Raw genomic sequence first — 13,751 nt, forward strand, 5'->3', positions numbered from 1 at the left:
AAAACTGAGTTGTCTCGTATGTTAAATATGCTTCACAGATAGAGCCTTCGGGTCGTGATTTGTTCTTAGCGGTCTTCTTAAGTTTATTTAAATATCTCTCAAAAGGATACATCCACCTATATGATGATTATGACCACGATGGCCCGGGACGACGGAACCATGGGATCTTGATCGGGTCCATCATCCATTCCTCCACCTTCCGCTTTAAGTGTAAGATGGTGCAATTTTTATTTTAAATATCAAATCTTCCAACCCAAAATCCAAAAACCCAACTCTTCAATTCCCAAATCCAAACTTTCCAATTTTCATACCCATGCTGCTACTATATGCCAGATAACACGTATCTCTATACGTATATGATTGACGACTAGCCTTAATCGAATGTTCTCTCTCGTGATCGGGATGAGTAATTAATTATAGGGGCTTGCGGCTATAGGAAACCAGAACTCAGATCATAAAGTCCTCGCAAAATGAGGGCGAAATCTCTGGTTAGTGTCTTATCTACAAACCCATCTGCCTTTCAAAATTTACCCCGGAACTTATCCGTTAAAACTCCCCTCGCTCAAATAAAAAGAAGAAATCGCGGCGGGGAGGCCGGGGCCGAATTTTCGGAGCCCACAATTAGGTTCTTCCCCCTTCACTTTGTCTCTTTGGTTTTTTCTTTGAGAATAATAAGTTGGCTCTTGGGATTTCTCGTTAGCTGTTTTCCCGAGAGTCTCTTCCCCTTCCCCTTGTCTTCTCAGTTTTTCCTTGGGCTGCTTGCTGTTTTCGGTTTCTGCTGGCTATTGATGTTCCTGTGGTCACTCCCTCTCGGTTATACCCCTTCTGACTGTTTTCCCGTGAAGTGCTTCTCTGTTTCCTGTGCTGGGTCTTCGGGTCCCTTGCTGGCTGGGCTTCCCATGGCTGCTGGTTGAGTTTTCTGTGGCTTTTTCTGGTTATTTTTGTGCAGTTTTTGTGGTGTTTTTTTGCCTTCTTCTTCCCCTTAAATGGTTGTGCATCTCGTGGCTTTCCTTGCTATTTTTTGTGCAGATTTTGGGGGGCTGTTTGTGGATGTATTTGGCCTGATTTTTAGGTGGTTTTTCTGCTGCTGTTGTAGTGTCTTTTGGCCTTTCATTTCCATTATTTAATTGGATTTATTAGTGATGCAAGCAAAAATTTGAGAAAAAGCCCCAAATTTTTGCGAGCAAAATAAAACTCTTCCTAGGATAAAAAGATACACAAAATACTCAAAACTAAACAAAATAGACAAATTACAGCATTTATAAAATAAAAGACTTACAAACTTTGACACAAACACACACAATAAAGACACCTAAACTTGCATTCCTTGAGACGAAAGATACAGGCGAGGTGGTCACTTGCGGATAGAAGAAGTAGGTTAGAAGCCGAGACGAAGTAGAGGAGGACAAGCTCGCAAGCTTTCCCAAGAAGGAGAGGAAAAAGAAGTGGAACAAGCTCGCAAGCTTTTCCAACAAAACCCTCAGGTTTACATCTCCAAAAATAACTCACATAACTAACTTTTTAAGCCTCAAATCAGCCCCTATATATAGGAAGAAATGGGGAAAACAAACAGCCATTTACCTCTATTCAAACCAATAAAAAAGAGAGAAATGAAAGGCCAAAAAACACCACAACATCCCACAAAAATCTGCACATAAAACATGGAGAAGAAGCTATGGGAAACCCAGCTAAAAGCCACGGGAAGCCCAGCCAGCAAGGGAAACGAAGAGCCAGCACAGGAAACAGGGCAGAGCTTCACGGGAAAATAGCCAGGGGATAAAACCGAGAGGGAGTGACCACGGGAACAGCAATAGACAGCATAAACTGAGAAGGAAAACAGCTCAAAACCGAGAACAGCAAGCAGCCCAAGGCCCTAAAACCGAGAGCAGCAAGCAGCTCCAAACCAAGAATAGCAAACAACCCCAATCCGAGAATAGCAAAGGCTCCAAACAGAGAACAGCAAGCAGCCCAAGGCCAAGAAGAATTTCAAGATGATTTGACCCCCCCATTGCCTACATCAATTAGTGGTATGGTGGCTATTTGGCTCCCCTTTCTTTACCTATATATAGTTGATATTTGTGGCTGTTTTAGAGTTTTTAGAAAAATGTTATGATGTAATTTTTGGGAGCCTAAACCTGCGGGTTTCATCGTGGAAAAGCTCCAGAGCTTGTTCCATTCCTCTCTTCTTCTAGGAAAGCTTGCGAGCTTCTCCTCCTTCTCGGCCTCTTACCTACTTCTATCCGCAAGTGACCACCCCACTTGTATCCTTCTTCTCAACATTTGGCAAGCAGTTTTAGGAAAGTCACTGTGTCTTTATTTTGTCGTTTGTAAGCGTCAAAAGTTTTTAAGTCTTTAATATTATAAAGTGAAGTTGTTTTTTGGTTCAATTGTCGTATTTTGTGTGCAACTTCTATTTCCTAGGAAGCTTTTTATTTTGCTCGCAAAAATTTGGGGTCCTTCCCAAATTTTTGCATGCATCAAATTTGGTATCAGAGCTTAAGTTTGTGTCTTCCTAGGTTTGTCTTCTTAAGTCTTGTGTCTTTTTTAAGCAAGATGGATAAACATCAAGTGGAAAGTAAGCAAGAAAGTAAGCCAAAAGATTTTGAAGAATTTATTCCTAAAAGCCAATGGACCTCGCCACAAGAAAGTTCTTCTAACCCGATACAGATCAAACTACTCAGGATTCAAGAACAACTGCAATTATGTGACAAGAGATTCAATTTCAAGAAGTGTTCACTTCTAGTAGAATTTGAACGGGAAATGGAAGCCATCAAACGAAAGTATGATATTCTAATCCAAGAATCTGAAATGCAGGATCTCTAAAATTTTGAAGCTTCCTCATAAGAAGATGAGCTTTTTTAAGTGGGGGAGAATTTGATGTAGGCAAGGGGGGGGGGGGGGGGGGGGGGGGGGGGGGGGGGGGGGGGGGGTCAAAACATTTTGTATTGTAAAATTGGTGAGCTACTAGTTCTATACTTAAATATAGCTCATTAATGCTCATTTATTAGGTTCTTGATGCGGGCAAAAATTCAGGGGTTGGGGCAAAATTTCTATTATATTTCATATATAACTGTTAGGTATGCAAAATAAAACATACATGTTTCTTTGTCTTTCTTCTACATAATTTACTTCTCAATATATTTCATTTGTCCATTTTCATTACATATTTATTTTATTTTCATTTTCATTAGTATAGGAGCACTGTATAAATGTACCTAAAAAGGTAAAACCATTTTCATTTTTTTTCCATTTCCATTTTAACGTGCACAAGTACATTGCTTTCCTAGCCAGCATCATATGGGGATGAACTCCTATAATTTATATGCATATACTTTTTCCATCTTTTAATGCTTCCATATCAGTTAAATTATAATTAAATATTTCATTTCTATTACATTTATTAGTAATGTATTTAAAGTACATTTCTATTACATCATAAATTTTAATAATTCAGTCAATCTCAAGTTGATTATACATTGAACATTTAAATATTTTATTCATTTAACAATAATTCCATAAAATGATAATTCTCAATTCCAATTTTTTTAATTCTCTCCATTAATCTAATTCATGTAAGACATAATGATTGCAATATTTAAAAGAAATTATAACATGAAAGAAATTTAATGGAATAAAACACTTAATTTATAACTGCCCACTTTGTTTTTTTCAAATTCTAGATCCGTGGAAATAACCTTATGCAATGCAATTTAAAGACAAACACAATCACATAAATTATTATGATCTATAACTTTTATTAATGTTACATACATATTTTCTTAATGAAGTCTTTCCTCAAAATCTCTTTTTGAAGATCCTTTATTGACTTCAACAGTTCGACTTAATACCTTAGATTAATCAAATCCTCTACTGTTCCAATTATATTAATTCCCTTTAAGTATCATTAATTAACTTTGATGGAATTCTCAAAGCTCAAAGTAATAGTAATAATTGTCAAATTCAAACTTGTATCTTTTACCTCAATTATTCAAATCTTTTCTATCTTCTCTTTGAAATGAAGATTTCATCCACTAGATTTCTTCACACATGAACATTCTTTGAACTAAAATTAGATACTATTATTTCTACATCAAAATAATTTTTATGTAATTATTTTCCTAAATTTGAAAAATAAAAAGAATAAGATATTTGAAATCACTTACAAAAGAAATCTTCCCAACATCATTTCTTCCTTTCTTCATAACAAATTTCTTCCTTTGCCTTCACACTAAATATAGACTTACCTTTAGGTTTCATTCATACAGGAGATTTCCAAATAATATAATTAAAATACATAAACTTACCTTCTTTTTCCACTTTCTTCTTCCTCTCTGTTGTTTCCTCTTGATTGAAATTTTCTCTTACATTTTCTTCCCCAGGAATGAGTGAAATATAGACATTACTCACGAGGAGTCATTAATTTCTCATCCACTAGATTTCTTCACACATGAACATTCTTCGAACTAAAATTAGATACTATTATTTCTACATCAAAATAATTTCTATGTAATTATTTTCCTAAATTTGAAAAAGAAAAAGAATAAGATATTTGAAATCACTTACAAAAGAAATCTTCCCAACATCATTTCTTCCTTTCTTCATCAAAAATTTCTTCCTTTGCCTTTAGACTAAATATAAACTTACCTTTAGGTTTCATTCATACAGGAGATTTCCAAATAATATAATTAAAATACATAAACTTACCTTCTTTTTCCACATTCTTCTTCCTCTCTGTTGTTTCCTCTTGATTGAAATTTTCTCTTACATTTTCTTTCACAGGAACGAGTGAAATATAGATATTACTCACGAGGAGTCATTAATTTTTCCTAACGAGGAGTCATTAATTTCTCCTACGTATGTGATCCTTCGCTAAAACTACAAATTGGCTTGTCTGGATCATGCACGCACGCGGGCGGGTTCTCTGGATTGCAACTCTGTTCGGTTCTGCATGTTATTCGCTTGTTGTATTAAGCATTCAAATGGTTTGCTGAACCGGTTATTGCATCAACTACTAGAGAGTCGAAGCTTCAGAGATGGTTTCTTTTGTTCGGTACCATAATCTTAGTGAATCAATGTTAGGGGTGTAAAAATGGATTAGTTTCTGGTCGGGTTGAAGTCCGACCTGAAATTGACTTAACCCGAATCCAGTCAACCCGAATACGATCTATTTAATTGATAAAAATAACAATGTTACACTAACAAATAAAAGAATTTAATGGAACAAATATTAAATGAGTTATTTTCGGGTCAAAATCAGGTTGGTGGATCAACCCAAACCCGAATCGTTAATAAACAGGTTGGAATGCACAACCCGAACTGACCTATTTATTAAGCGGGTCAACCCTAACCCTGCTTTTTTCGGTAGGTTCTGGTCGGGCCATTTATTGATAAATGTGGTTAAATAAGAGTTACAGGTTTGTTCTTTAAGGGAGATAACAAGCACATTGCTATTGTAGGCTGAGTTTTTGAAATTGCAGTGAACATTTATTCATCACAAAACATGGCAGAGCGTCATCTCAGATTCCATGATATCTTGCTATTCTTCTTATATATACATGTTTTCTCATTCGCTAACTCACGTGTGACAAGAAAGCTAGTCAATTTGGATAGTTTTCCTTATGAGGTATGATTCTTTTTACATGCGATCACCCCTGTTTTCATTCCTCCGAAACATGCCTTGAGAATTAGAGGATTTGTAGCTGAAGCCATCTTTCCTGAGAATGATTTATTGATGATTGTGGGGAGGAAAGGCTGCTGTTAGCTTTTTCCTTGTCAGTCGGTAATAATTAAAAAAAAAAAAACTCAATAAAAGTTATTGTCCTCAATTTCATGTAGAAACTCCAATGATTATGGAATGAAGGGTTCACTATGAGGATTTATTTAATTTTCAGTTAATTAAAATTAGCATCTTATAATTATTGTTTCCCATATTTTTTAGCATCATTTTATGCCATGGAGGAACTGTTTGTCATAAAATCAAACATGTATGGTTTATATACTTAAACAAGTTTGGGAGCTACACTAGCTTGTTTCCTATGGAACATCTTTTAAGGGTTATTTAGTTGGATGTTTTTAAAATACATATATTTTATAAATGTAGTGTAATTTGAATACACAAATTTTAGAAATATGAGTTAGTTGAATGCAAATCAAATGCATGATTTTTTTTTTTATTATGATGCATTTCAAGTGCATGCATTTTAGAAATATGACGTGCAATGCCGGCAGGTGGCTATGGAAGGCGGTTGGTGGCGGCCAGTATTGCTGGCCGGTGGCGACAACGGTGGCAATGGTGGTGGTGGGAAAGTGTTGATGAGAAAGTGGGCTACAGTGGTGGTAGAGCTTGTGGCAATGTTGAGCAGTGGAGGCTAGTAACTAAGGTAGCTGATGGTGGTGACGAGCATTAGAAACTAGTGAGTGCTAGTAGTGGCAAAGGTCGACAGGATGTGGTGACCGTCGGTGGTAGCTGTGGTTGCAGATTGGATTGGTGATGCAATGTATTTGGATATCATTCAAATTATGCGATTTTGGAATACACAAAAATTGAACGAATGGTTTAGTCAAAATTTATTTTCATCAAATCAAATATCTAAATTTCCTAAACTTCTGCAGTTAGAATGCACTACAATCAAAACTTCTCCAACCAAACGGCCCCTTTGTCATTTGGCAGCTTCTTAAAATTTAGCTTGTCATACTTTCCCATCTTATGGGAATTAGCCTCATTAGTGTAATATATTGTTTCTGTAAAGTTTCGATTGAATATTGTTAAGCTTCTGATATAGTCAATTCTATATTTTTTGACTTACGATCATCAAAGCATTTAACAGAAAAATCGGAGCAATTGGACTGGGATGTCCGCCTTAATATCATATTAGGGGCTGCAAAAGGTCTTGCATACCTGCATCATGATTGTTCACCGCGAATCATACATCGTGACATTAAGTCAAGCAACATATTACTTGATGGGAATCTGGAGGCTCGTGTATCAGACTTTGGACTTGCAAAACTATTGGAAGATGAAGAGTCTCATATCACAACAATAGTTGCCGGAACTTTTGGTTATCTAGCTCCAGGTGACTTGCAGAACTGATAGTGTCGCTTTTTATTTATTTATTTATTTATTTTTTTTACGCAACATATCAGGCTTTTTTAATGCAATTCTAAATTCCTTTATTTGCATTGTAACTTTATTTGACCTTTCATTAATGCCTGCAAAACCATATTACTTTTTTTTAGAACTGAATTGGTTTTATTTTGTTATTCATGCATCCTTCTCTTTTGTTTGATACTGGCCTTTGATAATTTGTATTTGGTAATGGTGATGTTTGCTTCTTGTGGTATTTCTGGAAGAATCTTTAACAATTTTCTGTTGTAGGTATCTTGTTTAGAAAAATTAATGGTAACTATGAAAAATAGTATAGAAATCTGCTAGCATTTAGGCTTTCTTTTCCTTATTGGCGAGATATGGAGCAGCAAGTTTCATGAATAAGGAGACTAAAGCTGTAATACCCGAAACGATGATCGTATGTTGTCGCACACTTTTCGATGTGTCGCGATGAGACTTAAGTGAAATTTTCGAAGTTAATATTACCCCTATTTTGTTTCTTATGTCAAATTCACTTAAGTAAGGGCAAGAGGATCATTTACAAAACCTAATTTCTCTAAAATGGCAAAACCGAAACCCCCCTCTCATTTCATTTGGCCAAACCGAGAGAGGGAGCGGACAAAGGGCGGACGGACTGCAGGTTAGGGCTCGACGAAGGCTTCTCCGGCGGCATTTTTCCGGTGAGAAAATTAGTTCAAATCGAAGAGGACGACGAGTGGAGTCTTAAGGTATGATTGTTTTGAAGCAAATCCTTCTCGATCTCAAGATTTTTGGAGACGAAGTTTCTAGGACTTTTCTAAATTCTTGATTTCTTTCAAAATTTCTTTACGAAAGCTCTAAGGAAGGATTAAAAGAATGATTTAACGATGAAAACAAAATTTTTGGAGAAATTTTTGGAGGATGAAATTTTAGGGTTATTTCCCGAAACCTAATTTCTATTAAGTGCTTTTACAAAAATTGTTTCTAAGGACCTTAGGAATGAATTTAAAACAAAAAATTTGATTTTGAATGAAAATCTCATTTTTTGTAAATTCCTAATTTATTTATTCCGAAAATAACTTAAGTTATTATTAAAATACATTTAGGAATAATTTTGACTTATTAAATTCATGAAATTGAAGAGTTATGATTTTTCTGAAAATTTAGGATTTAATTAAATCCGAAAATTAAGATTAATTTATTTAAAATTCATTAAGTGTCATAAGAAATAGTTAATGGGGGAAAACGATGGGTTTAAGCTTAGGACTTAGATTCAGCATTAATGAAGATTGAATTATGTGACACGTCTCTTTTATAAATTTTCATAGGTTGTGATCGTTAAGGTGAAAGTGCTGTGTCGAATCGACACTTTGAGGAAATACCGTGCTTAAGAGATGTAGGTACTTGTATTTAAATTAAATTCGTGTCTCTAAATTCTCAAATTTTTTTTATGTTAAATAAAACATGTTTAGTTTATAAATGTTCTATTTCATACAATTATCACATGTTTGAGTTTTTTTTATGTTATTACACAAGAAGAATTTTATATTTGCTTATTTTTCTTCTAACTGAAATTTTTAGACAGACATGAGAACAATTATGCATTAAACGAATTAAACGAATACATATGAAATTCTGAATAACTTAAGCCCTATGAGATCTATTATGATTGCATGTGCATGTTGATCCGGAAGTGCCAAAATGGTAATGGGGTTCTACGGAGCCAAATGGTAAAGGGCTTGTAAAAGCCAAATGGTAATGGGGTTCTTCAGAGCCAAATTTTTAAGGAAATGACCAAAAGACTGTGTACCTGATCAGTACAAACACTATTACTTTCGGGACGGATGTATAATTTATGATTAAGTATTTTATGTATACAAATAAAATGCTATGATGAAAAGAAAAGATGATGAAAGGAAAAGTTTATTAAGAATAAAAATGTTTAAGGGAATATTTAAAAAACTCTTGTATGAATAGGTTATCCAATTTATGTATGTAAATATTTGATTTTTAGTTTCTCAAGTATTATGAATGAAAATTTCATGATAAATATTTTGTTTTTATTTAAGTCATGAATTTTAGATAAATACATGTTACTTGCTGAGCGTTGGCTCATCCTATATTTGAAAATATTTTTCAGAAAAAATTATTAAGAAGTGATGGCTACAAGACTGCAGTATACCTACCATCGTTGAGGACCTTGAGAAGATGAAAAGTTTTTATATTTTCTGTTGAGTTTTTTATCTGTATCTGTTTAGTTAATGGGAGTTTATGTTATTATTGATGATTTAAGTTTTTAGTAGTTGTGTGAGAAGAAATAAATTTGGACAATTATGATATTGATATTTTCTTAGTGGCTCTTTCTTATTTTAGGTGTTGAGGATATTCAAATTATGTTATATAAGTTTATATGAAATGATTATGTTTATGTTATGATATTTTTCCCGTACGACTGTCTGCTTCTGTCCCGTTAATCCGGGCTAGTCGAGTCGGGTCGTGACAAGAGTAGTATCAGAGCAAAGGTTTAATAATGATCAATGAAAGAGCCTATAGGATGATTGAATGAGTCTTAGAATATATAGGAAGTATACATTTTATGAATTATTTCGCCTTATGATTGATATGTTTTATCTCAAGAATATGGATCCTGAGCAGAATGCCACATATGGCATTGATGTGGAGATAGGGAGGGAGCTACCAGAAATAGCAGAACCTCAGAGAAATAGTGATAACAACACTATGGAGTCATTTGCTCAGATGATGGAAGCAATAACTCAGATAATATATACCTCCCAAACTCAGAGCAGTGGAAGTGGAAATGGAAGTCGCTCTATGGATAAGAACCTAAAACTATTTCAAGATATGAAGCCTCAGTTATTTTCAAGTTTTGGACCTATAAATGCTGAGGACTGGCTGATGCGGATAGAGAAGATACTGGAGGGCATGTCTTGTCCAGAGGATAGGAGAGTGACACTGTCTGCTTATGCTTTTGATGACGAGACTAAAAGGTAGAGTCAGTTACAAGAGACCTTTGGAGGAAAGATCAATTAGCCAAGTCTCCTGGGAGGAGTTTGTGAAAGTATTTAGAGGCTAGTATGTGTCTATGTCTGTCAGGAGACAGATGCATGACAAGTTCAACAGATTGGTTCAGGGGAATCGATCTGTTTCTCAGTATGAGGCAGAGTTTACAATGTTGTCCAGGTATGCCCCTCAACTGATACCAAATGCTAAACAGAAATGTCATCTCTTTCTGAATGGATTAAAGGACATGATAAAGAAACCACCCATTCCTTTTGGAATAGAAGATTGCTCTGTCTTGATGGAAAGAGCCAGAAGGATTGAGATGGACATGCAGGCAACTCAGAAGAGGAGGGATTTTTAGAAAAGGAAGATGGAGGGCAAGTCAAAGCCCTCCTAGGTTGCTCAGTCTTCTCAATCTGGGGTGTCTACTTAGAAGAAGCCCAAATCCAGCAACTCTGATAGCAGTGCTTCAATTGCTACATTATGCAGTAAGTATGGGAGAATGCATAAGGGAGACTGCCTCTCAGGCACTAATACTTATTATTGGTGTCATCATCCTGGACATATGACGAAGTCTTGCCCTCTTTTGAGAAAGTGATCTGTTACAGAGGTCAGGTCAGGCAACAATACTCAGAGGACAGCTGGTAGACCAAGAGCTATGGAGTCTACAGCTTTTGTGCCTTCTCAAGGTCAGACTCGTCAGAATGTTCAGCCTCGAGTCTATGGATTGTCCCAGAAAGAAGCTAAAGGGTCTCCTGATGTGGTTACATGTGCGTAATTTAATTAATTGCAATGAATAATTTTTTTTATATGATATGAATGAACAATGAATGGATATGAAATGAACGAATAATGAATGGCATGTTTTATAATTGAATATTGTAACTTGCTTATGATTAGGGACAATCCTTATGTGTGATAAACCTGTTAGAATTCTTTTTGATACTGGAGCGTCACACTCCTTTTTTTTAGAAGAGTTTGTTAGATCTACAAGTTTGCTTCCTATAGTTATGATTAAGTCTTTATCAGTTTTAATGCCTAATGGAAATCATATGGAAGCTAGGCAGAAATGTCAAATGTATTTGAGGATTTGTGATAAGAGCTTAGAGGCGGAACTGATTGTATTACCTCTATCTGAGTTTGACGCAATCTTAGGCATGGATTGGTTATCTTGCCATTTTGTGACTATAGATTGTAGCAAAAAGGAGGTTAAGTTTTGTATGCCATGAGAGGAGAAATTCAAATTTCAAGGAGATAGAGGGGTAACTGCTGTGATTGTGTCATCCCTGAAGGCTTTTAAGATGTTAAAGAAAGGATATGAAGGCTTCTTGGCCTATGTTAAGGGAGAGAAGATGGAAGAAAGAGAGCTGAAACACATTCCAATCGTTTGGGAATTTCTAGAAATATTTTAAGATGATCTACCTGGCTTACCTCTAAGTGGAAAAATAAATTTCTCTATTGAGTTAGTGGCAGGAGCTGAACCTGTTGCTAAAGCTCCTTACAGAATGACAATTAAAGAACCTAAGGAGTTGAAAGAGCAACTACAAGAGTTGTTTGAGAAGGATTTCATCAGGCTTAGTACCTCCCCTTGGGGTGCTCCTATACTATTTGTGAAAAAGAAAGATGGAAGTCCAAGGCTCTGTATAGATTACAGAGAGCTGAATAAGTTGACAGTGAAGAATAAGTATCCTCTCCCAAGGATAGATAATTTGTTTGATCAGTTGGAAGGTGCTTCAGTGTTTTCTAAGATTGATTTGAGGTCAGGGTATCACAAGCTCAGGATTAAAGAGGAAGACATTGCAAAGATTGCTTTCAGTACTATATAAGGGCATTTTGAGTTTACAGTGATGCCTTTTAGTTTGACAAATTCCCCTGCAGTATTTATGGATCTCATGAATATAATCTTTAAGCTCTCTTTAGATCTATTTATGATAGTATTCATAGATTATATACTTGTTTACTCCCCTGATGAAGAGATGTATGCAAATTATTTATGGGCAGTATTGCATACCTTAAAAGGGAATGAATTGTATGTTAAGTTCTCTAAATGTGAATTTTGGTTGAAGAGTGTAAAATTTTTGGGGCATGTGATCACTGATGGGAAGATGGCTGTGGATCAGCATAAGGTGCAAGCAATAACAGACTGGCCAAGACCAGCTACAGTGATTGAGATTAGGAGATTTTTGGGATTGGCAGGCTACTATAGGAGGTTTGTTGAAGGTTTTTCACAGATAGCTATACCACTATCCAGATTGACTCAGAAAGCAATAAAGTTTGATTGGACAGCTCAGTGTGAGGAAGCTTTTTAGAGGTTAAAGTAGTGTTTGATAACTTCTCCAGTGTTGATTATTCCCCCAGGATCAGTTGGATTTCAACTTTACAGTGATGCCTCATATAAAGGGTTTGGTAGAATATTGATGCAGAATAGAAGAGTCATTGCCTATGCTTCTAGGAAATTGAAGAATCATGAAAGGAATTATCCGACACACGATTTGGAGTTAGCTGCTATAGTTTTTGCCCTAAAGATCTGGAGGCATTACTTATATGGAGCTCGGTGTAAAGTTTTTACTTATCACCAGAGTTTGAAGTATATCTTCACCCAGAAGGAACTAAATTTAAGGCAGAGGAGGTGGCTTGAACTCATTAAAGATTATGAGTTGGACATTCAGTATCACCTGAGTAAAGCAAATATGGTTGCTGATGCTTTAAGCAGAAAGAATTCAGATAGTGCAAACTGGATGATTACACAGCAGCATGAATTGATTAGAGAATTGGAGAAGTTAGAGATTTCAGTGTTTCAACCCAATGATGCAGAAATTGTGAGGTTGAATCATACTATTATCCAGCCAACTTTTCCAGAAAGGGTACAAGAAGCTTTGCTACATGATACAGATTTTAAAAAGATACTGTATATGGTCAGTGTGGGACACACTAAAGACTTTGAGCTTGATGATGAAGGATTACTTCGTTATAAAGGTAGATTATGCATACCAGATGTGGATGATGTAAGGAAAGAAATCCTTAAAGAAGCTTATTACTCTAGTTACACCATTCATCCAGGCAGTAATAAAATGTATTAGGATTTAAAGGAGGTGTTTTGGTGACCAGGAATAAAGAGAAGTGTGGCAGATACAATATCCAAATATACTTTCTGTCAGATGGCTAAAGTGGAACATCAGAAACCAGGAAGATTTCTACAGCCCTTACCTATACCTTAGTAGAAATGGGAAGACATTACTATGGATTTTATGGTTAGTTTACCCAGGTCCAGAAGAGGATGTGATGCTTTGTGGGTGATTATTGATAGGTTGACTAAGTCTGCACACTTTTTACCTATCAAACAGTCTGATCTAGTTGAGAAATTGGCAAGCCAGTATATTGGAGAGATTGTCAGATTACATAGGGTACCTAAGTCTATAGTGTCAGATCGGGATGGAAGATTCACTTCCAGATTGTGGAAGAAGGTTCAGAAAACTATGGGTACCAGGCTTACTTTCAGTACAGCTTTCCACCTTCAAATAGATGGGCAGTCAGAAAGAACAATCCAAACTTTAGAAGATTTGTTCAGGTTATGTATTCTGGATTTTGATAGTAAGTGGGAGACATGTACCATTTATTGAATTTGCCTATATCAACAGTTTCTAAG

The 13,751-nt window shown here is 35.7% G+C and overlaps 1 protein-coding gene across 10 annotated transcripts in view; it reads left to right on the forward strand.

Moving 5' to 3' along the window:
- The window catches only part of LOC110101294 (LRR receptor-like serine/threonine-protein kinase FEI 1), a 116,037-nt gene that overhangs the window by 85,484 nt on the left and 16,802 nt on the right, over nucleotides 1-13,751 (forward strand). For all 10 annotated transcript variants that reach the window (XM_020829587.2, XM_020829323.2, XM_028696185.1 and 7 more), the window contains one exon: nucleotides 6,828-7,073. In XM_020829587.2, coding sequence (XP_020685246.1) covers nucleotides 6,828-7,073 — 246 coding nt within the window. The remainder of the gene's footprint in view (nucleotides 1-6,827; nucleotides 7,074-13,751) is intronic.

Source organism: Dendrobium catenatum, unplaced genomic scaffold (genome assembly GCF_001605985.2).
Source record: "Dendrobium catenatum unplaced genomic scaffold, ASM160598v2 fragScaff_scaffold_716, whole genome shotgun sequence".
In the NCBI taxonomy this organism is placed as follows: domain Eukaryota; kingdom Viridiplantae; phylum Streptophyta; class Magnoliopsida; order Asparagales; family Orchidaceae; genus Dendrobium; species Dendrobium catenatum.